At 53.9% G+C, this 25,949-nt stretch overlaps 3 protein-coding genes across 6 annotated transcripts in view; all 3 read right to left on the bottom strand.

The window, feature by feature from the left end:
- The window catches only part of Dennd1c (DENN domain containing 1C), a 37,226-nt gene extending 29,188 nt beyond the window's left edge, over positions 1 to 8,038 (bottom strand). The window contains exons 1-16 of one of the 4 annotated variants that reach the window (XM_042697044.1): positions 7,975 to 8,038; positions 6,492 to 6,556; positions 6,369 to 6,412; positions 6,200 to 6,249; positions 5,588 to 5,707; positions 5,391 to 5,460; positions 5,137 to 5,217; positions 4,849 to 4,902; positions 4,634 to 4,744; positions 3,585 to 3,685; positions 3,422 to 3,467; positions 3,208 to 3,309; positions 2,994 to 3,119; positions 1,871 to 1,975; positions 249 to 339; positions 75 to 160 (exon numbers count right to left, since the gene is read on the bottom strand). In XM_042697044.1, the coding sequence (XP_042552978.1) occupies positions 75 to 160; positions 249 to 339; positions 1,871 to 1,975; positions 2,994 to 3,119; positions 3,208 to 3,309; positions 3,422 to 3,467; positions 3,585 to 3,685; positions 4,634 to 4,744; positions 4,849 to 4,902; positions 5,137 to 5,217; positions 5,391 to 5,460; positions 5,588 to 5,707; positions 6,200 to 6,249; positions 6,369 to 6,412; positions 6,492 to 6,556; positions 7,975 to 8,018 (1,296 nt within the window). In that variant the 5' untranslated portion in view covers positions 8,019 to 8,038. Of the gene's footprint in view, positions 1 to 74; positions 161 to 248; positions 340 to 1,870; positions 1,976 to 2,993; positions 3,120 to 3,207; positions 3,310 to 3,421; positions 3,468 to 3,584; positions 3,686 to 4,633; positions 4,745 to 4,848; positions 4,903 to 5,136; positions 5,218 to 5,390; positions 5,461 to 5,587; positions 5,708 to 6,199; positions 6,250 to 6,368; positions 6,413 to 6,491; positions 6,557 to 7,680; positions 7,830 to 7,974 lie in introns of those variants that run through there. The other 3 variants (XM_042697043.1, XM_042697046.1, XM_042697045.1) reach the window with 3 other exon arrangements.
- A 1,064-nt stretch (positions 8,039 to 9,102) lies between these two features.
- Positions 9,103 to 13,124, bottom strand: Tubb4a (tubulin beta 4A class IVa). Its single transcript, XM_042697051.1, has 4 exons — positions 12,996 to 13,124; positions 12,327 to 12,435; positions 12,057 to 12,167; positions 9,103 to 10,427 (listed from the first exon to the last, which is right to left on the bottom strand). The coding sequence occupies exons 1-4, from the start codon at positions 13,050 to 13,052 to the stop codon at positions 9,370 to 9,372; spliced, it is 1,335 nt and encodes a 444-aa protein (XP_042552985.1). The 5' UTR covers positions 13,053 to 13,124; the 3' UTR covers positions 9,103 to 9,369.
- Positions 13,125 to 15,638: 2,514 nt separating this feature from the next.
- On the bottom strand, positions 15,639 to 21,589 carry LOC122122707 (phospholipid phosphatase 3-like). The gene is made up of 7 exons (XM_042697019.1): positions 21,493 to 21,589; positions 20,504 to 20,626; positions 19,997 to 20,154; positions 18,780 to 19,057; positions 18,624 to 18,681; positions 15,928 to 16,097; positions 15,639 to 15,720 (listed from the first exon to the last, which is right to left on the bottom strand). The coding sequence occupies exons 1-7, from the start codon at positions 21,587 to 21,589 to the stop codon at positions 15,639 to 15,641; spliced, it is 966 nt and encodes a 321-aa protein (XP_042552953.1).
- Between the last annotated feature and the right edge of the window lie 4,360 nt (positions 21,590 to 25,949).

Here is a 25,949-nt window from a genome sequence, read left to right as displayed (position 1 = left end):
TGGGCCAGACCCCAGACTCCATGCCCCAGGCTGTGTGTCACTGGAAAAATCCCTCTCCCTCTCAGTTCCCTCACCTCCATGAAGGAGTAGAACCTTGTAGTGAAGGGGGCATTTATTACCTTCAGGTTGTCTGCCCAGATCTGGTAGGAGCGCAGGGTGCCTGGGATGGGGGGAGAGAGCAAGGTGGTCAGTACAGGTGCCGATGGGGTGGGGTGCTCTGGAGAGTGGGGGCCAGGATCCAGACTCACCTGAGGAAGCCCCACAGCAGGTAATCTCCTGCTCAAATGGGTCTGAGAACCCCTGTCCTGTGTTGAGCTTCTCCAGCCTGGCTTCAATGAACTGGGAGCCATAGAAGGATCATCAAACAATACAGGGACGACTGAGTTGGATTCCCCTCTGACCCTCCCCCACCTCCGAATGCACAGATGGGATCCCTGGCCCCTCCAGAGACCCAACTCCAAGGACCCAGGAATCTGGACTCTCCACCCTAGACACCACAAATCCTATTCTCTTCCTGTCTTGTCCATCCCCTAGCCAAGATCTGTCCTCAGAGATCAGACATTGCCTCTCATAGGCACCCAGAGGCTGAACTCTGCCCTTCCTCCAGACACCTCCCCCCTCTCCACCCTTATAATCCTGGAATACAAAGTCCCATCTTCAGGGACCTTAGAACCAAGCCTTGCAGGGAAAGCATGGAGTCTCACCTTCTTTCTAGGAATGGATCCCAAGTCCTCCTCTTTCCAAAAGGGAGGTACAGTGAGGACACACCTCTGCTTAAGTCCCTTATAAATCCATAAGGATGACTGCTTAGTTTGGGACTTGAATTTAGGGCCTGGGCTCTGTCCCTGAGCTTTATTTGCTCAAGGCTAGTGTCCTACCATTTGAACCTCTGTTCCACTTTTGGCAATTGGTTGGTGAATTGGAGATGAAAGTCTCGTGGACTTTGCTGCCCAGGCTGGCTTTTAAGCCATGATCCTCAAATCTCAGCCTCTAGGATTATAGGCTTGAGCTAATTGTGCTCCACTATAAGCCATTTTTGTCTCTCAAAACTACAAGTTAGGGGCTAGGAAGGTGGCTCAGTGGTAGAGCGCTTGCCTTGCATGCTCAAGGCCCTGGGTTCAATTCCTCAGCACCACATAAGCAAAAAGAAAAAAGCTGGAAGTGGCGCTGTGGCTCAAGTGGTAGAGCACTAGCCTTGAGCTGAAGAGCTGAGGGACAGCGCCCAGGCCCAGAGTTCAAGCCCCACGACCGACAAAAAAAAAAAAAAAAAAAAAGAATCTCACAGGACTTTCCTACCTGGACTGGCTTTGAACCGTGATCCTCAGATCTCAGCCTTCTGAGTGTCTAGGATTACAGGCGTGAGCCACCAGCGCCCAGCTCAGTGAGACTCTTATCTCCCATTAACTACCAAAAAGCCAGAAGTAGAGCTGTGGCTCAAGTGGTAGAGTGCCAGCCTGCAGCAAATAAAGCTCAGGGACATGCCCAGGCACTGAGTTCAAGCCCTAGGACTGGCACAGAACAAACCTAGGAGTGGAGTTTTTGCAACCCTAGGGTATAAGATTCCAGCACAGTGGCTCCAGCATCGCCCTCAAAAATCCCCCAAATCTGCCCTAGTTTTGCCCCTAGGGGATGATCAGGAATGGTTCTAGCCTGGCCTGCCACACCCTGCCCACCAACGTCCCGCCCACACCAGCCCAGCAGCTCCCTGGCTCCGACCTCCGGCCCCGCCCCCACCGTCGCCCCGCCCACAGGGCCCAAGCCTCATCCTGGCCACGCCCCACAAAGCCCTGCTTCCAGGGATCCCGCTCTCCATCCTCCCGCCCATACACCTGTCTCAAGTCCCCGCTTCACCCTCAGGGGTCAGACTCACCTGCTTGAACAGCTGCAGGTGCACAGCCCTCCGGTGGAAGGCCTGCAAGGGCGCCCCAGGCTTTTGGGCCAGGAAAGCTTCCTCATTGAAGATTACAGGCTGGCCCTGGCGAAAGATCCGCATCCTGAACTCCCTGGTGGGCCCTCCTGCCCGCTCTCTCTCTCTCTCTCTCTCTTCCTCTCTCTCTCATTCTGTCTCTGTCTCCCCTCCCACCCCAGCTGTCTCCTGTATTCTGTCATAGAATTCTTTTCTCTCTCTCTCTCTTTCTTTTTCTTTCTTTCCTTCTTTCTCTCCCTCCCTCCCCCCCCCCTCTCTTCCAGTTCAGGGGCTTGAACTCAGGACCTGGGTACTGTCCCTGAGCTTCTTTTTGCTCAAGGCTAGCACTCTACCACTTGAGCCACAACACCACTTCTGGCTTTTTCTGTGTTGGTGGTACTGAGGAATCGAACCCAGGGCTTCACACATGCTAGGCAAGCACTCTACCACTAAACCACCTTCCCAGCCCCATAGAGTCCTTTACTTGGCCACTTGCTGGGTATCTGACCCTAGGCAGGGCCTCTTGGGGGGACTTGAGATTTTCTCTCTAGGGAGGTGGCTGAGGTCTCTGACTCAAGTAACCAACTTTAACCCTTGGTCCCCACAGGGAGGACAGATGGTGGGGAGCAAAAGGAGAAGCCTGTCTGAGGAGAGCCCAGAGGCCATGAGTTCAAATCCTAGTGAAAGTAAAATATAGAAAATGCACCTGGCACTGGTAACTCATGCCTGGCATCCTAGCTAGGTAGAAGTCTGAGACCTGAGGGTCAAGGTTTGAAGCCAGCCAGAGCAGAAAAGTTGGTGAGACTGTTATCTCCAATTAACCAGCAAAAGGCTAGAGGCAGGGATGTGATTCAGGTGGTAGAGCACCAGCCTTGAGAGGAAAAAGGTAGGGGACAGCACCCAGGCCTGTCCCAGTACACACACACACACACACACACACACACACACACACACCATCAACCCAAAGGATCCAGTTTTAAAGATGAGCCGAAGCGCCAAGTAAAACCCTCCAGACAGGTGTGGTTAATACTATAAGCACTTCAGGGATCAGGATACCCATCCTTTTGCATCCAGCCTGGTTGCTCACCGGGCTGCAGACGAGCGCATCGCGGTACCCCCCGAAGAGCAGGGCCTGGGCTTTGAGGAAGAGTCGGGACACCCCTTCCCCAGGGCTCAGCGCCACCTTCCTCAGCCTCAGCCTCAGCAGAGACACCTGCAGGACAAGGGGGGGGGCAACTGAGTGGGGCAGGTGCGGGCCTCTGCGTCGGGCAGCAGGCCTGTGGGAAGGGGTTCACACTGACCACGTCTGGGGGCAGCGCCTGGACGTCGTCAAAGGGCGTCTGCAAGGTATTGGAGTCCACGTTCATCACCACCACGTCTTCCAGAGCTTTGTCTAAAACTCTCTACGGGGCAAGAGGGGAGACAGAGCTGGAAGGGGCGGGTACCTGGGGCTGTGGAGGGAGGGAGATTCCCCCCCAGCTCCTGCTATTTTGGGTGGGTGGGTGGGATGCTCACCTCGACAAGACTGGCGTGCACTCCAATGAGATAGGGCATAGGCGCGCTGCGGGGTGAGGGGGCAGGGCCTGAGGGTGGGGTCGTTCAGGCCCCGCCCCTCCCCCTCCCCCGCAGCTCCCACCCCACCCTCCCATCCCTCCCACCCCACCCTCCCATCCCTCACCAGCAGTAATCCAGCAGGTGCGGGGGCAGCGTGGGGATCAGCACGTGCTCCCAGCGCATGGGGTACAGGAGGGCACAGGATGCATGGACGCAGGATGTGAGCTGGTGACACGGGGGCAGGCGGGTCGTGGAGTCAGAGTCTAGACTCACAGCTTCCTGACCCTCTCCTCCCACTTCTGGAACAGTGGTTCAAAACTCTTACAATTTCCTATCCTCTTCTTCCTCTCCCCCATCTCCCCCCACAACGCGATTGGGATAACCTCACGACCTTTGAGGAACATTTGGCTATATTACAAATCAGTCTTCTGTATCCGCTTGCGCCCAGTCAACCAGCCCCGGATCAAAAATAATTACAGTGAAAAAATAATAACATCGGTGCAGAAAGAGTCCCCCCCCCCCTTGTCTTTAGTCCCCAAACAACAAAGTAACAACTTTAGGTTAACCTTTACAATGTGTCAGGTCTTATAAATAGCCTGTGGGTATTTCTTTCTTTCTTAGCCTTACTGAAAATAGGGACCAGGGCTTTGCTTTGAGGCTGGCTCCTGGCTTCCATTCAAACAAAGACTTTTTTTTTTTTATATTTTAAAATTTAACAAGAGATCAGTTAAGGCTGGTATCTGTGGGGGGTCCTGGAATCAATTCCCCGGCCTACTGGGGGAGGGGCAGTCTGTGCTTTGGAGGAGGTGGAGCTAGAACTCTGCTCGTTCTAATCCCTCCCTCTAAGGGATGGAGCTAAGATTCAGCCGGCCCGGGTCCCGCCCCTCGGGGGGTGGAGCCAGCACTCAAGCCCCACCCACTCCCTCCTCCCTCTGGGTGGGTGGGGCTATGGTTTAGCTCTCCCAGGTTTCCTTTCCGGGAGGGCGGAGCCAAGCCTGCTGTATCCCACAGTGGGTGGAGTCTAGGCTCCGCTCTTGCAAAGGCAAGAAGCTACTTTGTAGCTTGCTCAGATTCTCCCCATAGCTGTGAGCGGAGAGGAGCAGGATGTTGCTCTCTGGCCCTCACCAGCTAGGATTAGAGCTAGGCATCACCCCCTCTTCCCGGTCCCCTCACCGTGCTGAGCTTGCTGGCCGTGAGCAGGACTCTTCGCTCAGCCAGGAGCGCAGCGAACAGTCCCAGGATGTTCTCATCCGTCATCGCCACCACCAGCTCTGTTAAGTTCCTCTAAGGGAGGAAAGAGGGGGTGTGGGTGGCTGCTCTGGGCAGGATGACCAACAGTTGTCATGCTTTTCTGTGTGAGGAGACCTTCTTTCTGGGGTCCCACTTACATTCTCAGGAATAGATGGCAGGCAGTCGGAGTCTGGAGCCACAAAGCAGGAAAGCTGGTGGAGAGGTGGGTAAGGGGGTGGGAATCATTAGGTGGGGGGCGGAAGGAGTGTTGGCTTCACTCGGGTGTGCCCAGCCTTCTGGGGTCCCTAGCCCTGCTCCCCATCCTGCTCTTCCCAGGTGCGGGAGGCAGCCACTGCCCTGCGGGGGTGGGGGGAGGAGCAGGTCCAGGTTGTACCCCAGGGTTGGGCTACAACTCCCCATCCACCCTACAGTTTGGGGCTACTCACCAGCTCCAGTCCCACAGAGTCCCGGGGCCCAGATGGAGGCCGTTGCAGAAGGTTTAGGAGAAGTTCTTCTGCCTCAGGGACCTGGGTGGGGGGGGGGAGGGATGAGCCAGAAGTGAGGTTGAGACTGATTTTCAGGCTGGGTGGTGGGCCTGGAAGGAGTTGAGGGGCTCAGGTTTGTCTGAGTGTGTGTGTGTGTGGGGGGGGGGGGGGTTAGGTGGGGCCTCCCACAGGACTGAGAGGAGAGTTGGTCTCACTTGGTTTTGGGCCAACAGGTCCCCCACGGTGTTCAGTATCTTGTAGAACACCTCAAACCATGGCAGGTGGCTGTAGAGAGAGAAGAGACAGGTTCCCTGAAGTGACCTGTGACCCAGGCCTTGGCCGCATTCCCAAGATCCCTGTCCAAGACCCTATGTCCCTTTCCCACCCCCACTCCGTACATCCGATCTCAGACCTGAGAATGCAGAGGCAGCTCCGGGCCCCAGCGCGCAGGCGGCAAAACCCGAATCTGCGATTGCCCCCCAGGTCGGTGAGGGCAAAGGTGAAGTGCTGGACTGCGGCGCTGGGGGGCTCCCTGGAGGGGGAGAAGGCTCTCAGAGACTTGAGGTTCCATCTTCCTCACCCTCACTCCCAGTAGCCCTTACCACAGGCTTCTACTATTGTGTCGACAGGCTGCTCCTTGGGGCGGGGAGTCTGAGTCCAGGTACTTGATTATTGGGGTTTCAAGCACCTGATCCCTGAAATCCTGACTACCTGGGTCCCTAGGTCATCTGAGGTTTTAGGTCCTTTGGTTCCTGGGCCTTTGGATCTTTGGCTCAGTGGGTCCCCAAGTCTCAGAGTCCACTGGCCCCTGAGACTTGGGTTCTGATGATTCCCTGAGTTCTTGGATGCTTGAAGTTCTGGTCCCTGATTCCCTGGGGTTTTTGGATCCTTCCACCCTTGTGTCTCTTTGTGTGTGGGTCCCTAGTTGTCAGAGTCCAATTGTCTGGATCTCTTGGGTCTCCAGGTTTCTGGAGTCATTGAACATTGCATCAATGCGGTCCTCAGATCTCTCTCCCCTCCATACCTTTCCACATCGAAAGGGAAGCAGAATTTGGGCACTATCCGCATGGCATCCTGCAGGGGGTAAGAAGCACAGTTGTCTCTTGGGGTAGGGTGTGTGTGTGAGGACACTCAGCCCTAGGCTGTAGGCCCAAGGCACAGAACCCCTTCCCTCTGTGGGCCTGCCCAAATACCTGGTCCCTGAAGTCTGGAGGAAACTGCCGAAGGATGCGGGGATCTGTAGGGAGGAGAGAGTATTCGGCTCACTACTCCCCCACCCTGTGTCTCCCCAGACTCCCCCCCCCCCCCCTGCTCACCATCCTGCAGGGAGACAGGACAAGCTGCTTCGAAGAACCAGTCAAACACCGTGGGGGGATCTGTTCTGTGGGATGCAAGCAGAGAGAGTATTTTGGGGTCCAGAGGGTTCTCTCTCTCTCTCTCTCTCTTTCTCTCTGTGAAACCACTCACTCTGTAATGTTGAAGGGCAGGCCTAGAGTAGGAGTTGCAGAGCAAGTAGGTGGGTAAATCATGTCTCACAAACCCCTTTTTATCCTGGTCCTGGAGCTTGAACTCAGGGTCTGGGCACTGTCCCTGATCTTTTTTTTTTTTTTGCTTCAGGCTAGCACTCTACCACTTGAGCCACAACTCCACTTCTGGCTTTTTGCTAGTTAATTAGAGGTAAGAGTCTCACAGGCTTTTCTGCCTGGGCTTCGAACCAAGATCCTCAGATCTCAGCCTCCTGAGTAGGTGGGATGACAGGTGTGAGCCACAGCGGCACCTGGCTCCATTTCTTTCTTCTCGTGCATGGCTGCATGTGAGCACTCTTGTTTGTGTAACTTGTGTCTGATTTCATGAGTTCCTGGGGGTGGGCGGGGGGGGGGGGGAACTCATCCCCTAGCTCTTACCATAGGAAGGTGCCCTGGTCCTTTCCTCTCCAATCCCATAAAACCTTGGCTTCCTCCCCTGCCTCCCACATCACAGATTCATAGAGAATTAGAGAATGCTGGGACTTAGGGAGAGAAAGAGAGAGAGAGAGAGAGAGAGAGAGAGAGAGAGAGAGAGAGAGAGAGAGAGAGAGCGCCAGACCCACGTTTGGGACTGACTCACACTCCTGGCTCTGGGGGTTTCTGCATTTCTCCTTAATACCCACTAGTGATGCTGGACCCCCGATTCTTGCAGACACACGCCCACCCTTGCCCCTCATCACCCATCCTGCTGATCCCCGGAAGATACGACTCAGAAAGCTAAGAAGTCCACCCCCACTGGGGGACGTGCATTCCTAGTGACAGCTACCACCCACACAAAGCCAGGGCCAGAAAAGGAGGGAGAGAAGAGGGGAGGGGAGCCAAGGGCAGCCTTGGCCTCCCTGTTGCTGTCTGCCCCTGTGACTCGCTGCACCTCCGGAGCCTGCCCCCACCGTCCCCCCCTTTCCTCCGGGCTCCCCTCGTTCCCAACCCAGGCCTGGGAATCTTGCTGCAAAGGTTGAGGGAAGGGGTCATCTCTTACTCAGCTCTGGAGCCCATGGTCCCTGCAGGGCTGGCCCGGCTGGACCCTTTCCCCAGGGGGTCCTTGCTCAGGACTAGGCCCTGAGCCGGCTCAGCTTCCTGTGTGGCTGACAGAGGAAGTTTCTCGGGTGACGTCCCCGGACGGATGGAGGCTTCTGCCCCCACCCACTGTGAGAAACCCAGGCACCTCTGCTTCCTAGCCTTGTCTGCAACGGGTTAGGTAAAAAGTGGAGCGGGGCTCAGAGGCCAGATCTTCACCCTCATTCTACCAGGATGGGCCACGATGTCCCCTCACCCTGGTGTCATACTAGGTCCTTGCCTCTTCTTTCTTAGTCCCATGGCTACAGCTGAGGACTCCAAAGCCTGCCCCAAATGCTTCCTCTTTTCGCAACCTTTCTTCTTTGCTTTGGTCCTTTCCTATGTGGGGCAGTACCTGTCAAGACCACCAGAGGGAACCCAAGAGATAGAGACTGAGGGGACCGGATGGGACACAGGCACGGTGGCTCCTAGGCTACCTCCCTCCCTGCATTCCTACACACATAGCCAGGAAGTAGTGGGTGCATACAGCAGGCCGGGACAGTTAACGATGCTGGAGCTGGAGGGAGGCAAGTCTGAGGGGCCTCATAGCTTAGGGTGGGTGAGGGGCAATGCTTGAGCTACCTAACATCTCCGCCCCTTAGCTTAGTACTTTTCAGTGCTCACCTGCACTCTGGAAGGAGAAGCCCTGGACTGCTGCTTATGTCAATGAATATGACCTCTGCAGCTGGGCATGGCAGCACCTGTCAGTAATTCCAGTCCTCAGGAGGGTGGAGAGTTCAATGCCAGCCCAGGTTACATAGTGAAACTTGATTTCAAAAAACAAAACAAAATCACGTAAAGAACTATGCAGCCAAGTGCTGGTGGCTCACTCCTGCAATCCTAGCTGCTCAGGAGGCTGAGGTCTGTGGATGGAGGTTCAAAGCCAACCTGGGCAGAAAAGTCTGTAACAGTCTTCTCTCCAATGAACCACCAAGAAGCTGGAAGTGGAGCTGTGGCTCAGGTGATAAGAGTGCTAGCCTTGAGCACACAAGCTCAGGGATAGCACCCAGGCCCTGAATTCATTCAAGTCCCAGTACTGGCACAAAGTAAGTAAGTAAATAAACGAACTCTGCAGAAACATGTCAAGGCAAGAATTTATTGATGGGGGAGGGGGGAGGTGAGGCAAGGCGGGGGGGGCGGGGGCAGAGGAGAGAGCTTTCCTAGGCTCCAAACCTTTCTGTCTTTTTCTCCATCAGTGCTCCTGGAGTGAGAAGGCATAGAGCTAATGGGAAACCCAGGTGAAGGAGGCTTCAGAGAGAGGGACCGAAAGTTAAAAAAAATTAAAAGCAAGCTGGGACTTCTAGGCTTACATTTATAATGGGTTTGAGGGGGTTTCCCAGGGGACAGGGGAATCATGGTATTTAAAGGGTTTGCAGATTCAGATGAGGTGAACTGGGGTTCACAGCTCCCCATCGGAAGAGCTCCAGAGAGCTTGGAGATAAAGCAGGGTTCAAGGGTCAATGGTCAAGCCAGGGTCAGTGCTCAAGTGACCACAGGGTGGAGATAAAGGGGTGTGCTTGGGATCTTGGGGGTCAGAAGTGAGTTAGGCCAGGAGGGAGGAGAATGTGGTGGTCAAAGCCTTGCATGAAGTGGGTGGGGGGAATCCAGGGCCCTAGGCCACCTCCTCCTCGGCCTCTTCCTCGAACTCGCCCTCCTCGGCGGTGGCGTCCTGGTACTGCTGATACTCAGACACCAGGTCATTCATGTTGCTCTCGGCCTCGGTGAACTCCATCTCGTCCATGCCCTCGCCGGTGTACCAGTGCAGGAAGGCCTTGCGGCGGAACATGGCCGTGAACTGCTCCGAGATGCGCTTGAACAGCTCCTGGATGGCCGTGCTGTTGCCGATGAAGGTGGCGGCCATCTTCAGGCCACGCGGGGGGATGTCGCACACGGCCGTCTTCACGTTGTTGGGGATCCACTCCACGAAGTAGCTGCTGTTCTTGCTCTGCACGCTCAGCATCTGCTCGTCCACCTCCTTCATGGACATGCGGCCCCGGAACACGGCAGCCACCGTCAGGTAGCGGCCGTGGCGAGGGTCACACGCGGCCATCATGTTCTTGGCGTCGAACATCTGCTGGGTGAGCTCAGGCACGGTCAGGGCCCGGTACTGCTGGCTGCCCCGGCTGGTCAGGGGGGCAAAGCCCGGCATGAAGAAGTGCAGGCGGGGGAAGGGCACCATGTTCACGGCCAGCTTGCGCAGATCGGCGTTGAGCTGGCCGGGGAAGCGCAGGCAGGTGGTGACCCCGCTCATGGTGGCTGACACCAGGTGGTTGAGGTCCCCGTAGGTGGGCGTGGTCAGCTTGAGGGTGCGGAAGCAGATGTCGTACAGGGCCTCGTTGTCAATGCAGTACGTCTCGTCCGTGTTCTCCACCAGCTGGTGCACCGAGAGGGTGGCGTTGTAGGGCTCCACCACCGTATCGGACACCTTGGGTGAGGGCACCACGCTGAAGGTGTTCATGATGCGATCTGGGAACTCCTCACGGATCTTGCTGATGAGCAGGGTGCCCATGCCCGAGCCCGTGCCGCCGCCCAGCGAGTGGGTCAGCTGGAAGCCCTGCAGGCAGTCACAGCTCTCCGCCTCCTTCCGCACCACATCCAGGACTGCGTCCACCAGCTCCGCGCCCTCTGTGTAGTGACCCTTGGCCCAGTTGTTCCCAGCTCCAGATTGGCCTGAGGAGGTGGAGGGACATGAGGGTTTTGTTTTTTTTTTCTGTTTGTTTCCCCTTAAGGCTGGTGCTCTACCACTTGAATCACAGCTCCACTTCTGGATTTTTGGTAATTAGTTGGAAAAAAGAGCCTCACACACTTTTTATTTTGGTCGATCGTGGGGCCTGAACTCTGGGCCTGGGTGCTGTCGCTCAGCTCTTCAGCTCTAAGCCTAGGGCTCTACCCCTTGAGCCACAGCACCACTTCTGGTTTTCTGGTGGTTCATTGGAGATAAGAGTCTCACAGACTTTCCTGCCAGGGCTGGCTTTGAACCTTGATTCTCAGATCTCAGCCTCCTGAGTAGCTAGGATTACAGGCGTGAGCCACTGGCACCCACCCAGACAGTTTTGTTTTGTTTTGTTTTAATGTCAGTTGAACTCAAGGCTTGAGCTCTTTTGATCAAGGCTAGAGCTCTACCAGTTGGAGCCACAGCACCATTTCAGGTTTTCTGGTGGTTCATTGGAGATAAGAATAAAGAGGATCATGGTTTAAAGTCTTGGCAGGAAAGTCCGTGAGACTCTTATCTCCAATAAACCACTCAGAAAACTGGAAGTGGCCCTGTGGCTCAATTGGTAGAGCTCTACCCTTGAGCTGAAGAGCTCAGGGTCAGTGCCCAGGCCTAGAGTTCCAGCCCCACAACTGACAGAAAGAAAAAAAAAGTTATAGACGTTTCTGCCTCTAAGCTGGCTTTGAACTATGATCCTCAGATCTCTTTTTCTTTCTTTCTTCTTCTTCCTCCCGCTCCTCCTCTTCTTCCTCTTCTCCTTCTTCTTCTGCCAGTCCTGGGGCTTGAACTCGGGGCTTGGGCACTGTCTCTGGGCTTCTTTTGCCCAAGGCTAGCACTCTACCACTGGAGCCACAGCACCACTTCCATTTTTTCTGTATATGTGGTACTGCAGAATGGAACCCAGGGCTTCGTGCATGCTAAGCAAGCACTCTACCACTGAGTCACATTCCCAGCCCAGATCTCAGCTTCTTAAGTAGCTAGTATTCTAATTGTGAGCCTCCAGCACCCAGCACATGCAGGCAGTTATGAGATCCATTAGGCCCTAGTAATTAAATAATAGTAATGGCAATCTCAAAATAGTTAACCAGGCTGGGGATATGGTTCAAAGATACAAGTGCTTGCACACCAAAAAAACCCCCCCAAAAACAAAAAAACCCACGAAAACCCACATAAAAAGTGTACATGTAGCCCAGCAGTGACAGACAGTTTGTGCCTATAACCCCAGCTACTCAGGAGACAGAGATTTGACAATCAGAGACATCGGTGACATTCTTATCTCCAACTAACCAGCCAAGAGCAAGACATAGAGCCGTGACCCAAGTGGTCATGTGCCAGCCTTGAGCAAAACAGCTCAGGGACAGTGTCCAGGTTTTGAGTTCAATCATCTCTTCCCAGAGGTCTTCCTGGAGCCCCTCTGCAGTGTGGGCGTTTTCTCAGCGCCCCTCCCCCCTCCATCCTTGCTGCCCCTGTGCACGCTGGGATTGGCTGTTTGGAGCTAGACAGATTTTTTTCCCCCCCTTGGGCCCAGGGAAGGAGGAAGGGATTAAAGGGGCTTGTTTCCTTGTGTGCCAAAGCTGGTGACTCACCAAACACAAAGTTGTCTGGCCGAAAAATCTGGCCGAAGGGCCCAGAGCGGACCGAGTCCATGGTGCCAGGCTCCAGATCCACCAGCACGGCTCTGGGAACATAGTTTCCCCCTGCAGATCGGCAGATGGACGGGTTAGGCTGGGGTGAGTGCCAGGCGCTGCAGGCCAGGGGTGGGGGTGGGGGAGCGTCCGGTTCCCCTCCCGGCAAGCCAGAACCCCCATGCCAGCAGCCAGCACCCCCACGCCAGCAGGCCGGCCGCCCTGCCCTACCTGTGGCCTCGTTGTAGTACACATTAATCCTCTCCAGCTGCAGGTCACTGTCCCCATGGTAGGTGCCAGTGGGGTCGATGCCATGCTCATCACTGATCACTTCCCAGAACTGGAGAGGGCATCCCGGGTCAGGTGGAGAAGTGGGAGGGGGAAGGGGGGAGAGGTGGCCCAGGCTTCTCCCCTTCCCCCCTCCCAGCCACCTCCCCATCGGCTTCCTCTCCCTCAGGCAAGGTGATGGGGGGGGGGGAGGGGGATCTGGAGGGATGGTGAGGATGAGGTAGCAAGAAAGAGGAGGTGGAGGCGGGGTGAAGCTGTCAGCATCCCGGGGGGGGGGCACTTCGGGGCGCCCTGGCTGCGGAGGGGGGAGGAAGGGGAGGAGGAGGATGGAGAGGAGGAGGGTGAAGGAGGGGGGATGAGGGAGGGGGATTAAGGAGGGGGAGGAGGAGGGGGAGGAAGGAAAGGGGATGGGAAGGAAGGAGGGGAGAGGAGTGTGGGGGGGAGAGGGAGCCCCGTCTCTTTGTGCGCAGAGGGCGCTGGCCAGCTGCGCGGACAGCTGTGTCCAGCGGGCAGGCGATGACCGCCCCCCCTTCCAGGCTCTTTGTTTCCCAGCTGGCTGGGTCCTGGGGACCCCGTCCCCTCCCGTCCCGTCCCCTCGGGGCCCCCGCGCACCTTGGCGCCGATCTGGTTGCCGCACTGGCCGGCCTGCAGGTGCACGATCTCGCGCATGGCGGCGGCGTCGGGGTCTCCGCGAGGGCGGCGGCAGCGGCGGTGACAGCAGCGGCGGCTCTCGGTCCCTGCGCCCCGGGCGCCGCTTTATGCGCGGGCGGGCGGGGCCGCGTCACCGCCGGGTCCCGCCGGCTCCGCCCCGCGCCCCGCCCCCGGGGCCCGCGCCCGGCCCGGGGTCTGTGCGGGGATTCCCCCCCCCTCCCGCCGCCGCCTTCTCCCATCCCGGGGTACCCACCCGGAGGTCCCGGCCTCCCCCCCTTCCACATCTCCAACCCCGGAACCGGAGGATCAGAGCGCCTGCCTCAGTTTCCCTGCGCGCAACCTCCCTCGGCTTGGTTTTGGCTGGGAGGGGAAGGGGTCGCGGTGGGGGCTCCCCCAGTGGAGGTGGGGTTTGGAGGTGTGTTTGGGAGGGGCGGGTTCCTGGACTCCTGGCCGGGAGATGAAATAAACCATATATATATATATATGTATATATGTATATATGTATTTATTTTTCTGACCTGTGTGACTAAGGAGGCTTGTGGGAACTGATGGAGATTGTGGGGGTGCTGAGAGTTCCCTCCACTCCAGCTCTGCTAGTGGTGGGATGAAGCCGGGCCGGGTGCGGGCAGTCGGTGCGGGGGTGGGGGGGGAGGGTGTGTGTATGGGGGGGGAGATTTGAGCTGGAGGACTGAGGGGTGGGGGCCTTTCCCCCCTCCCCTCCATCCTCACCGCCCCCACAGTCACACCAAGGGAGACCCCTTTCCCCCACAGAGTTTCCTTTTTAGTATTTATGTATGTATGTACGTATTTATTTTTTTTGGGAGGGGGGTCCGGTCGTGGGGCCTGAACTCTGGGCCTAGGCGCTGTCCCTCAGCTCTTCAGCTCAAGGCTAGCGCTCTACCACTTGAGCCACAGCGCCACTTCCGGCTTTTTTCTTTTTGCTTATGTGGTGCTGAGGAATCGAACCCAGGGCCTCAGGCATGCAAGGCAAGTGCTCTACCACTGAGCCACCTTCCCAGCCCCTGTATGTATTTATTGACATACTTTTTTTCTCTCACCAAAGAGCTACATTCACCAACCCCCTCCCCATTTTCTTTCTTCCTTCCTTCCTCTTTCTTTCTTCCTTCCTTCCTCTTTCTTTCTTCCTTCCTTCCTTCCTTCCTTCCTTCCTTCCTTCCTTCCTTCCTTTTCTTTCTTTCTTTCTTTTTTCTTCCTTTTTTTTGCCAGTCGTGGGGCCTGAAGTCTGGGCCTGGGCCCTATCCCTCAGTCTTCAGCTCAAGGCTAGCGCTCTACCCCATGAGCCACACTTCCGGCTTTCTTTCTTTTTGCTTATGTGGTACTGGGGAATCGAATCCAGGGCCTCATGCATGCAAGGCAAGCACTCTACCACTGAGCCACCTTCCCAGCCCAACCCTGGTTATTTTTGAGCGAATAATTCTTTCTCTTTTCCTCCCATCTTTGTATCTTTGACAGTGTTGCTGTGCAGCCCAGGCTAGTTTGGAACTTGCAGCCCTCCTGCCTCTGTTTCCTGCATGCTGGGATTACAGGCATGACAATCACACCCAGCTGCTCTGGGGACTCATTCATTGCTGCTTCGCATTCTTGGCATGGGGTGGAAGGTGGCTGGGGAGATTGCCGGTCAATTCACAAGGCATCAGGCAGTACCCAGACCAGGAATCATGGGCTCCTCAGTATCAGCAGTGTCTGGGCAGGCTGACTACATCTTAGAATTTAAGGTTATTGGGCATGGGTTGTTACAATTCGCCACAGAGACCTCATGCCTCAGAATTAGAGCCCACCCAACCATGTGAACATGTAAACAAGAATTCATAAACTCTGCAGGGCGCTGGTGGCTCACGCCTGTAATCCTAGCTAGCGCTGGTGGCTCACGCCTGTAATCCTAGCTATTGAGATCTGAGGATCAAGGTTCAAAGCCAGCCCGGGCAAGAAAGTCTGTGAAACTTTTTTTTTTTTTAACAGATTTTTAACAAATCTTTTATATCTCTCAAATTATGACTTCCATGTGAGACAAAATTTTAAGTACATATCCTCATATCTTATTCTGTGCTCCTTAGAGTCTGTACTTTATAGTATGGACAATTACAAAATGAGAGAACGTTCTGTTTTAGCTGGCTATTTCTATGTTACTAGCATGCTAAGGGTGGATGTAGAATCTTCTCTGCCTTCATTTACTGAATAAATTTTGATATCTTCATGAAATCTGTGAAACTTATCTCCAATAAACCACCAGAAAACCGGAAGTGGTGCTGTAGCTCAAGTGGTAGAGCGCTCGCCTTGAGCTGAAGAGCTGAGGGACAGTGCTCAGGCCCAGAGTTCAAGCCCCATGAAAGACCAAAAAAAAAAAAAAAAGAATTAATAAGCTCTGCATTTCTTAATTATTTTTAATATATCAAGAGGTTTTTTTTTTTTTAAATACCAAACAAAATAACAAGATTGAAAACAGAGGACAGCCTGCCAGGATTGATTTAGTGTGTGAACTCCATGGAGAATGGAGTTGGGGTGTCATCCACTGAATTGGGGTGTCATCCACTGAATTGGAATCGAGCACCTGACAGGTGCAGCTTCCTGGGGATTGCAGGGTCTTCAGGAACCCTCTCTGCCTTCCTCTCTATCACCGCATTCTTTGGGGTCCTCGAAGCCCTCGGAGGGGTTGTGGGGAGGGATGCTGGGAACAGAGAGGAAGGTGGCCTTCTAACCTCTGGGGCTGCTGGGTTTTGACGTTGCTTGGGATGTAGAAAGTCCAGCGATATAAAAAGCCTGTGGAGATGAAGTGGATGTAGAGGGGTTGGGGTGGGTGCTGTGGGCCAGCCCCTCCCAGGAGGCCTCATCCTGGTACCCCAATCCTGGTACCCCAGCGTGGCCTACCACCCACAGAGCCATCACGGCTCCCTGCAGGAACCCGGTGACCGTGTCCAAAGGGTGGTGCCGGTGATTCTGCGTCTGCGAATAGCCGAGGAACAGCGCCAGGAGCAGGAAGAAGCACTGGATGGTGGGCCGCAGGAGCCTGTTCATCGTTCCCCAGTGGCGGGCCTGCATGTAGAGCTGGGGTAGAGGGACAGCGCCTTGAGGAACCAGGTGGCCCACAGCGAGAAGCACTGCTGCTTTTGTGTGTGTGTGATGGGAGGAGGGTGGGTACTGGGGTTTGAAGTTCAGGGCCTTGAGCTTGCTAAGAAGGTGTTCTACAAGCCACGCCTCCACCACGAGACCCCGCCCCAAACAACAAAGACACGCCCAACTGCTCAAGCCACACCCCCAAACCGCTCAAGCCACGCCTCCAAACACTGGAGCCTTGGGCCACGCCCCCAGCGATTTTTTGGTTTTCTTTTTTCCTTTAGTTACTGTTCACATAGCTTGTCCTGGTTTTTCTCCTACTGCTGCCTGGATGACAAGCCTGCTATTTAGACCTCCCACACATGGCTGGAACGGCAAATGTGAGCCACTGTGTCCAGCCAGTTGGTTAAGAGGAGGAGATCTAACAGATACTGTTTTTTTCTTTTTGGTCTAGGGTGGCCTGAAACTCTGATTTCCCCAGATCTCCACCCCCTGAGGCGCTCAGGTGACAAGTGTGAGCCACCAGGCTGGGCTTTTTTTGGTGTGGTTAGCTGCCCACTGACCTTGGCAGGCTAAAACTGTCAAAGGACATACACCCCTGACAGTTTTGTGTGAAAAGGTAATTCAGCACAGGAAAGATGGATGGTGATACCATCCATCATTGTAAGAGAGCTTTATCTATCTCTTGTACCAGAGTGCTGGGAGGTGGCTGAGAAGTTCATATGCTTGTTGGGTGGGCCTGATGCCCAGCAATGTCCTGGGGACCCCTCAAGGTGGGCCGAAGGTCAGGGTGGAGCTCTGAGGTGGTACAGTCCGTGCCTAGCATGTTTGAGGTTCAAGGTCAGGTCTCAGATTTGATCCCTAGCACTGCAAAATCAATCCACCCATCTCCCAAACCGGGAGGGTGTTATCAGGGAACCTTCACAGGCAAAGCTGCTGGGCACAGGTGGCTATGCCTGTAATCCCAACTACTCAGGAAACTGAGACCTGAGGTTCAAAGCCAGCCTGCCTAGATAAATCTGTGAGACCCTTACCTATACCAAACCAGCCAAAAGCCAAGTGGTAGAATGCCAGCCTTGATCAGAAAAGGGAGAGCACCAGGTTCTAAGTTTAAGCCCAGTACCAGCATACACACACACACACACACACACACACACACACACACACACACATGCATGCATGCACACACACACACACGCACGCACGCACGCACACATGTACTCATGTGCATACACACAACTACAAAGCAGATTGGATTTCTGACTTTGGAATAGGAAACAGAAAGCAAAAAAGTTCTCATTTTAGCTAGGTGATACCAATCTGTGATCCAACACTTAGAAGGTGAAGCAGAGGATTGTGAGTTCCAGACCAATTGGACTACAAAGTGAGCCCCTGTCACAAAAAGCCAAAAGAGGGAAAAAAAAAAAAAACCCACCAAGTTGTCATTTTAAAATACCAGCTTACTCAGGTTCCTTGCTGGGTGCAGAAAGAAAGTGGCTACTGTTTCCTGGGAGAAGCCATTGGCATGTGAGGAATTCTAGAGGACCAGAACGTTCTGCAAAACCTGAGAGAGTCTTGTGGGCTCTGTCTTTGCTCAGAGGTGAGGGGGGAGGGAACCCACCATGACAGGACACATTTCTGTCTTGTGAGTGAGTCTGGCAACTTTGCTGGTGCATCCTTCTGGCCTCCCAGTCCACTCTTGGAAAGGGGAGAAAGGAGTTTTGCTTTTATAAATGAATAACAGCTAGTTGGTCTTTGGCGGCTCACGCCTATAATCCTAGCTACTCAGGAGGCTGAAATCTGAGGACCATGGTTCGAAGCCAGCCTGGGCAGGAAACTCCATGAGCGTCTTACCTCCAATGAATCACAAAAAAAAGCCAACAGTGGAGCTGTGGCTGGAGTGGTAGAGGTAGTAGCCTTGCGTAAAAAAGCGAATGGATGGCCCCCAGGCCCTGAGTTCAAGCCCCAGGTCTACCACATCTGTTCTAAGTGTCCATTTATGCTGTTCCTAGGCAATCACATCCGTAGGCATGGAAGGTGCCCATTTGACAGATGTGGAAGCAGAGGCCTGTGGGGTGCTATCTGACCCTACTGCATACACGGTGGAATTGGGAATTCAGGCCTGTAGATCCTGTGCATTCAAGCCCACGGCTCCCGGGCCATTGATTACCGTAGGAAGCAGAAGCTATTCTGTGACTTCGACTTTATGGCATCACCACTGTCAAAGCTCCCTCCTGTCCCTGTCTCTGTCCCCTCTGGGTCTAATGGCCTTTCCCTGTGCACTGCCTGGCAGGGCCCCTCTGCAGCTGTGGAGAGGGGACAGGGCTACTGAATGAAGCTTCAGAGGACAGAATCCTTTGTCACTGTGAGCACACACACTGTGTGTTCTGAGCAAGCAGTGCCTGGCTCCTTTGACACCATGGGTGTCGTGGTGGGGGGGAGCAGGGGAGGGAGGATGGGAGGGTGGAGGAGGAGGGCACAATGGAGTGTCCTCTGGTCTCCCTCCCTCTCACTCACCACCAGATACACCATGCAGTACATCCCGAAGGAGGCTTGCTTGGAATAGAAGGATTTCCTGGGAGGTGGACAGGGAGGAGAGCTGGGATCAGTGTGAAGGTGAACAAAGCAGAGTAGGGCTGAGGCGGCTTCCTGGGAGTCTTGAACCCCACTCGCCTGGCTTCCAGGACGTCGGAGGGGTTCCCTGTGCACGTGTAGTTGGCGATGTAGCTGCTCTCACAGCTAAAGGTGGTGGGATCTGGCAGGCACACAGCTAGGAAGTGGGGGCGCAAGTGCCCTGTGGTCATCTGGGCGATGCTGGTCAGAGAGGAGCTGGCCATGGCACCAAAGATGAAGGTGCCCAGCTGTTTGTAGACCAGGGTCACGTAGGTGGTCACCATGGCCTGTGAGCCCAGGGGCAGGCTCCAGACTAGAATCATCTCACCCAGGCTGATCTGTGGGGACACAGGGCAACGGAGTGGGGCAAAGACCATATTTTGGGGGTCTGAAGGGGAATAGGGATTGGAAGTCCCTCCCTTTTGCAGCTTCTCATTGCCTCACACACAAAAAATGGGCGCCTTTCCCCATCCCTAGGTTAATAGCAAAGAGGCAGGCTGTCTATTTCACCAAGAAAAGGGGTGGAAAGCCTCCCTATTTTATAGTACCACAGAACTTCCTTTTCCATGTCTGAAAAGGGTGGGACTTCCTGTTCAGACAGGAAAAGGGAATGCCAGGCCTAGGTGGAATTTCCTGTCCCATGTCTGAAGTGGGTGCAATTTCCTGGAAGGCACCAAGCAAGGAAGACAGATATCCTTGTCAGACTTTTCCTGGTCACCCAGGGAAAGAGGCAGACTATTTCCCTGTTTGACAGGGGGAGGCAATGTTCTTTCCTTCCTTTCTGAGTCTCCCAGGGCCACGCCTTATCTCTTTCTCGGAGAATGGTTCCTTCTACGCCATCAAGTAGTGTGAGTGAGCTCCCACGGTTAGGAAAGATCAAGCCGATAGCAGGGAAGATGGGGGCACAGGTCTCCACAGACCAGATCAGATTTTACTCATCTCTGGAGAGGAGTGCTGAGTAGCACTGAACAGAGCTGGAGGTACAAGGAGCATGGAGGAGTGGGGAGTTTAGGTACAAGCCAATCAAGGACATCTACTCAGGCAGTTGCCAAAAAGCTCCACTGGGAGACAATGCACACTTTTGGACAGGTGACATTCCCCCCCCCCCCCCGAAAATTGCTTCAGGAGGGAACTGCCAAGAATGGCTGTGGGGCTGCATCAGGTGATAAGAACAACGCAGATCCCCATTCCCCCATGTCATTAAAAAGATGGGACTCCCTGCTGCTTTATGCCTGGTGGTTGCCTCAGGACTGGGGTGAACTTGGTCTGCCTCTTACCATGAAGATGAAGATTAAGAAGCCTATGGTGGTGATGGCGGAGTCCTCCATGATGTAGTGTGATACCTGAGGGTACTTGATGCTAGTATCATTGCAGAAGAAGCCCTGGAAGTGGGGTGCTACTAAGCCCTTCTCAACCAGCAAGGTGGGGGTGCTCACTGCAGGGAGGAGGGTAAAGAAGATGTCCTTAGCTTTGGGGGAATGAGGTAACTACGTGGGGTATGTGTGTGTCTGGGCTTAGACATGTGTGCCTACACAGCCACTGAGGGAGATACAGAGACACAGACCTAGTCTACACACAGGCCCCCAGTGCACACAGTTAGTGCCAACTATATACATGGGCATGCACGTGAGTCACCTGGAAACCCAGGTACAAACAGCATGTATACACAGGAACACACAGACAACCACCAAAAAACCAAAAGATAAAACAGATACCCAGCTATGTACATATAGCCCTTTCTTCCCATAAACCCTTAAGTTCTGTGTCTGAGGAGTGGAGCTCACCCAGTATCACACAGAAGACGTCCAAAGCCACCAACACCTTGGAGGTCCTGGAGCTCAGCAGTGGAGGGGGTGGGGGCTCTCTGCCTCTGCCCACAGCCTTGACTGTGTGTGGTGGTGGAGCTGCTGTGGGGCGAGAGTGGAGGCCGGGGGTGGACGTACCACCCCAGCTGGGAATTAGAGTTCATGAGCGGGAGAGACGTGGGCTAAGACTATTACCTAGAAGGAGGTGGGGGGGAGAGGGAAAAGGGGGGAGGGGACATCCCCAAGGAAGGGGAGGCTGGGGACACAGAGGCCTTTCTCACTAGGTTTGGGAGTTCTAACTCACACCAGGGGTGTGAAGTGGGGTCTGTCTTATCTATGTGGATGGGCCCTGGGACAAGGGAGGGTGGAAAAAAAGGGCAGGCCTTCGGGAGATTGACAGGTAAGTGGAAGGGAGGAAATGATCAAGGCAGGGGATGCTATCTGGGAAAGGGAAAGGGGCTAGGGAGAATGAAGAGGAAGTGGGAGGGACAGGAGTGCAGAGCCAACTGGAGGTTGATGACTGGGAAAGTGGGCGTGGCCTGTGGACAATGACAGGCGTGGGGGATCTGGGCAGGGCTTGGGAGGCTGGGGAAATGGGCGGGGCCTAAGGAGAATGGCAGGCGTGGGGGAACTGGGTGGAGCCTGGGGGAAGTGGGTGGAGCTTGGGAGTCTAGGGGGGAATGGGCGGGGCCTAAGGAGAATGGTAGGCGTGGGGGAACTGGGTGGAGCCTGGGGAAAACTGGGCGGAGCCTGGGAGTCGGGGGGGAATGGGCGGGGCCTAAGGAGAATGGCAGGCGTGGGGGAACTGGGTGGAGCCTGGGGGGAACTGGGCGGAGCCTGGGAGTCGGGGGGAATGGGCGGGGCCTAAGGAGAATGACTGAGGAAATGGGCCCCGGGATGGAAAACCCGGTTAAGACCCTAGAAGTGGGGGGAGGCGGGGAGAGACCCCAGCTTTTCCTTAGACTCACAGGCCAACGTCACGTCGGAGTTGGTAAACCTGGCTGATCTCTGGCTGGTCCAGGTCTTTGGCGACCCCTCGGTGGACACTTTCTGGTTGAGCTCCATGACAGGGGGGAGGGAACCCCGAAGATCTGAGAGCAGCAACGGCCACCGCCCCTCCCTCCCGCGCCTCATTGGCCGGGCGCCGCCCAATGGGAATCGCCCTTAGGGGTCCCAGGCTTCTCCACGGCTTCGGAAACGGCGGGGACCGGCGGGGACCGGCGGGGACCCCAGCCCCGCGGGGAGGTCTCGGGGTGCTTCTTCAGTCGTAGAGTTCTCCAACCCCGCGGCTCTGCTTCCCGGGCGCTGTCCCGGGATTCGACCCTGGCCGCGTCCGCGCTCTTCCCGCTCCGCTCCGGGTTCCGCCGCGGTCCCCCCAGTTCTGCACTCCGTCTCTCCCCACCCTGCGCCGAGGCGGCCGTCCACCAGGGGGCGCCCGCTGCACACTCGGGGCGCCCTCCGCCCCCCCCCCTGCCCCGGGGCTCCGAGGAGGAGGGGGCGGGAGATGAAGGGGATGGGGAGGGGGGGCGGGAGGGTTGTGTGTGCCCAGCCAGCACAGTGCCCCGCGTGCAAACTGCGAAGCCCTGCATGGCTTCCCCAAGTCAGCGCCCGGGCCATGGCCTCTAGAGGTCTGTGTATCCGTGTGTGTGTGTGTGTGTGTGTGTGTGTGTGTCTGTCTGTCTGTCTGTCTGTGAGTCCCAAGGAAGCTGGGACTCTATGACCCCTGTGTCCTTTCAGTGTCTGTGGCTAGCTTGTTCTTGGTTAGCTGTGATTGTGTGTCTGTGTCCAGGTATGTGTGTATGCATGTCGGCATGATGTATTTGTCTTGGTTGTATGTATGCACGATGTATTATTTGTCTTGATTGATTTTTTGGGGGGTGTGTGCCAATCCTTGGGTTTGAGCTCAGGTCCTGGCCACCATCCCTGAACTTTGTTTTGCTCAAGGCTTAGCACTCTACCTCTTCACCCAGAGCTCCACGTCTTTCTTGGTTAACTGTAGATAAGAGTCTCTCGGACTTTCTTGCTCAGGCTGGCTCTGAAGTATAATCTTCAGATCTCAGCCAGTAGCTGAGTAGCTGGGATTACAAGTGTGAGCCACCAGCTCCTGGCTAGCTAGTGTGATTTTTTTTTTTTTTTTGGTTGGTCATGGGGCTTGAACTCTGGGCCTGGGTGCTGTCCCTCAGCTCTTCAGCTCAAGGCGAGCACTCTACCACTTGAGCTACAGTGCCACTTCCAGTTTTCTGGTGGTTTATTGGAGATAGGAGTCTCATGGTCTCTCCTGACCGGGCTGGCTTTGGACCGCGATCCTCAGATCTCAGCCTCCTGAGTAGCTAGGATTACAGGCGTGAACCACCAGCGCCCGGCTGCTAGTGTGATTTTATATATTCTCGGTGTGGGTCTTCTTGTGTGTTCCTTTTTTTTTTTTTGGTCCAGTCGTGGGGCCTGAACTCTGGGCCTGGGCGCTGTCCCTCAGCTCTTCAGCTCAAGGCTAGCGCTCTACCACTTGAGCCACAGTGCCACTTCCGGCTTTTTTCTTTTTGCTTATGTGGTGCTGAGGAATCGAACCCAGGGCCTCAGGCATGCAAGGCAAGAGCTCTACCACTGAGCCACCGTCCCAGCCCCTCTTGTGTGTTCCTCTATCTGTTCAATATGTGTGTCTCCCAAAGGGAGAAGGCTGGAGAATGCCTTCCAACCAGAGGTCCTGCTGGGGTCCCCTTTCCACAGAGCAGCTGGTGTGGGCCCCTTGGCTGGTGCCCTCAGCCACCCCCACGTTTCCATTCGCTTTAGTGGAGAAACACTATTTCTTGCCTTTCATGCTGGCCAAACCTTCCCCTGTTTGAAGCAGCTGTGGCTCTGGTTTCTTTGTGTGCATAACTTACCACAATCTGTGCTTCGTGTTAAAAAAAAAAAAAGCAAAAAAAACCCCAAAACCAAATAATCGAAAACCTCAACACATGGAAAATCCAGTAGATGGAAAGCCACATAGAATACAAGGCTTCCCCCTGACCACTGCATCTTTGCATACCTTCCAGAAATGTTTTCTGCAAGTAGATCGCAGCTCTGGGACAAGCCTGTGTTCTAGTCACAGCATCCTGTACCTCACTTTATTTGAGATCTCTGAGGTTCCAGAAGTTGAGTTAGCCATATTTGCCACTTCATTAGCAAACATAGTCTACCAACAAACATCTGGCTGTTTCCCTTCTCACAACTGCTCAGGTCATTTCTGTTTAACACAGTCTTGCAACAGACACCTCTGTCTATCTTCTCATCCATCCATCCATTCACCTATCAGCCCATTAATCTACCCATCCATCCATCTCTTTACCTATCAGCCCATTAATCTACCCATCCATCCATCCATTCACCTATCAGCCCATTAATCTACCCATCCATCCATCTCTTTACCTATCAGTCCATTTATCTACCCATCCATCCATCCATTCACCTATCAGTTCATTTATCTACCCATCTATCCATCCATCCATCAATCCATCCATCACCTGTGCATTCTTCTTCTCATCTACCCACCTACCCATTATCACAATAATGCACTGCCTTGGTGCATATGCCTATGCATCAGACCTGTGTTATTCTGGCTTATTGAGGCTCCCAAGAAGACCAGAGTCCAGCCTGGGTGAGCTTGGGGTACACATTGCTTTTCTCTGTGTTCTTTCCTTCCTGCAAAATCTACCATCAGCCAGGCATTGATGGCTCATGCCTACAATCTTAACTACTCAGGAGGTGAGATCTGAGGACCACAGTTTGAATCCAGCCCTGGAAGGAAAATCCAGAGACTCTTACCTCCAATTAACTGCCAGAAAACCAGAAGTGGTGCTGTGGCTCAAAGTAGTAGAGTGCTAGCTTTGAGCACAAAAGTTCAGGGACAGTGCCCAGGCCCTGAGTTCAAGTCCCACAATAAACAAAAAGAACACTACCATCTCTTTCCTGGCTCTCTCTCACACACAGAAAAGCCCCCTTTCCTCTGCTTATTACTGCACAGACTTTTTTTTTTTGGTGCCTGTTCTGGGGCTTGAACTCAGAGCCTGGGCACTGTCCTTGAACTTCTTTTTGCTCAAGGCTAACATTACCACTTCCAGCTTTTTCTGTGTATGTGGTACTGAGGAACAGAACCCAGGGCTTCATGCATTCTAGGAAAGCTCTCTACCACTAAGCCACCTTCCCAGATCCTTTGTCTTTTTCTATGCTTTTCTTTCAGTTTGGGCATGTGAGCTTCTTGGCTGTGCTGCTGTCAAGAGGTCATTTTACGTCTGTATCTATCTGTCTGTCTTCCTGGTTGGTACCCGGACTCTGGATGCTGGGGCTGTGGTGGGCTGGGGGTTTTAATGTGTTCTTCAGTCAAGTTCATTAACTTTTTTTTTAAACTCATCAGAAATTTATTCTCTCACAGTTCAGAGGCCAGAAGACCAAGGCTAAGGTGTTAGCAGGGTTGGTTTATTTAGGAGGCTGAGGAAGAATCTTTCCTTGCTCTTTCTTAGCTTCTGAAGGTTGACAACAATCTTGGACATTCCTTGGCTTGTGGATAAATTACTCAGTTCTCCACCTCCATCTTCATATGATTTTTCTCCTCTTTACAGCCCTATACGTCCCTATGCACAAAGTTTTCGATCATGTGTGTGTACCAGTGGTTGGATTGGGGCTCCCTAAGTCAGTATGACCTCAGCTTGACTACATCTACAAAGCTACTATTTAAATAGGAGGTACTGAAAGGATTAGGATTTAGACATATATTTTGAGGAATATGACAGTAGTACTTGTGGTGTTACACTGATTTTCTTATGTGGCCACCTTTATATTTCTGAAGTAAACCCCACCTGGTCATGGTATATAATCTAACATGCAACTGGCTTAGTTTACTAGTATTTTACTGAGAATTTTGCTGAGGATTTTAGTATGGCAGGATTAAAATAGAGAGAAATGAAAGAGAAAAGAGAAACATTTCCTGCTTTCTATTCAGGAAGTGGGAGTAAATAGATGCTGGGTTTTGCATTTTTCTCATAAAGGATATCACACTGTAGTTTTCTCTTGTTGGACTTCACTATCAGGGTACAGCTTGCCTCCCAGAGAATAAGTTAGGCAATGTTCCTTCTTTGAGGATGAATTGGAGAACATTAGTGTTAATGTTTCTTTAAGTGTTCAATAGAAATTTACTGATGAAAGTCATTTTGGTCCTGGGTTTTCTCAGTTAGGAGTTTTTGATTACCAATTTGATACTTCTCATAGGTCTATTCAGATTTTCTATTTCTTCTTGAAAAGTTTGGCCATTCCAACAGGTTATCTAATACGATGGCTTACAGTTGTTCATTGTGTTCTCTCATAAGCCTTTTTTGTTTCTGTGAGATTCTTCAGTTCTGCTTTTAGTAATAGGAATCATCTTTCATTTTTTTCTTTTTTTTTTTTTTTGGGT

Source organism: Dipodomys spectabilis, unplaced genomic scaffold (assembly GCF_019054845.1).
Source record: "Dipodomys spectabilis isolate Male_0828 unplaced genomic scaffold, ASM1905484v1 ptg000215l, whole genome shotgun sequence".
Taxonomy (NCBI): Eukaryota; Metazoa; Chordata; class Mammalia; order Rodentia; family Heteromyidae; genus Dipodomys; species Dipodomys spectabilis.
This window is presented reverse-complemented; position numbering and strand designations above follow the sequence as displayed.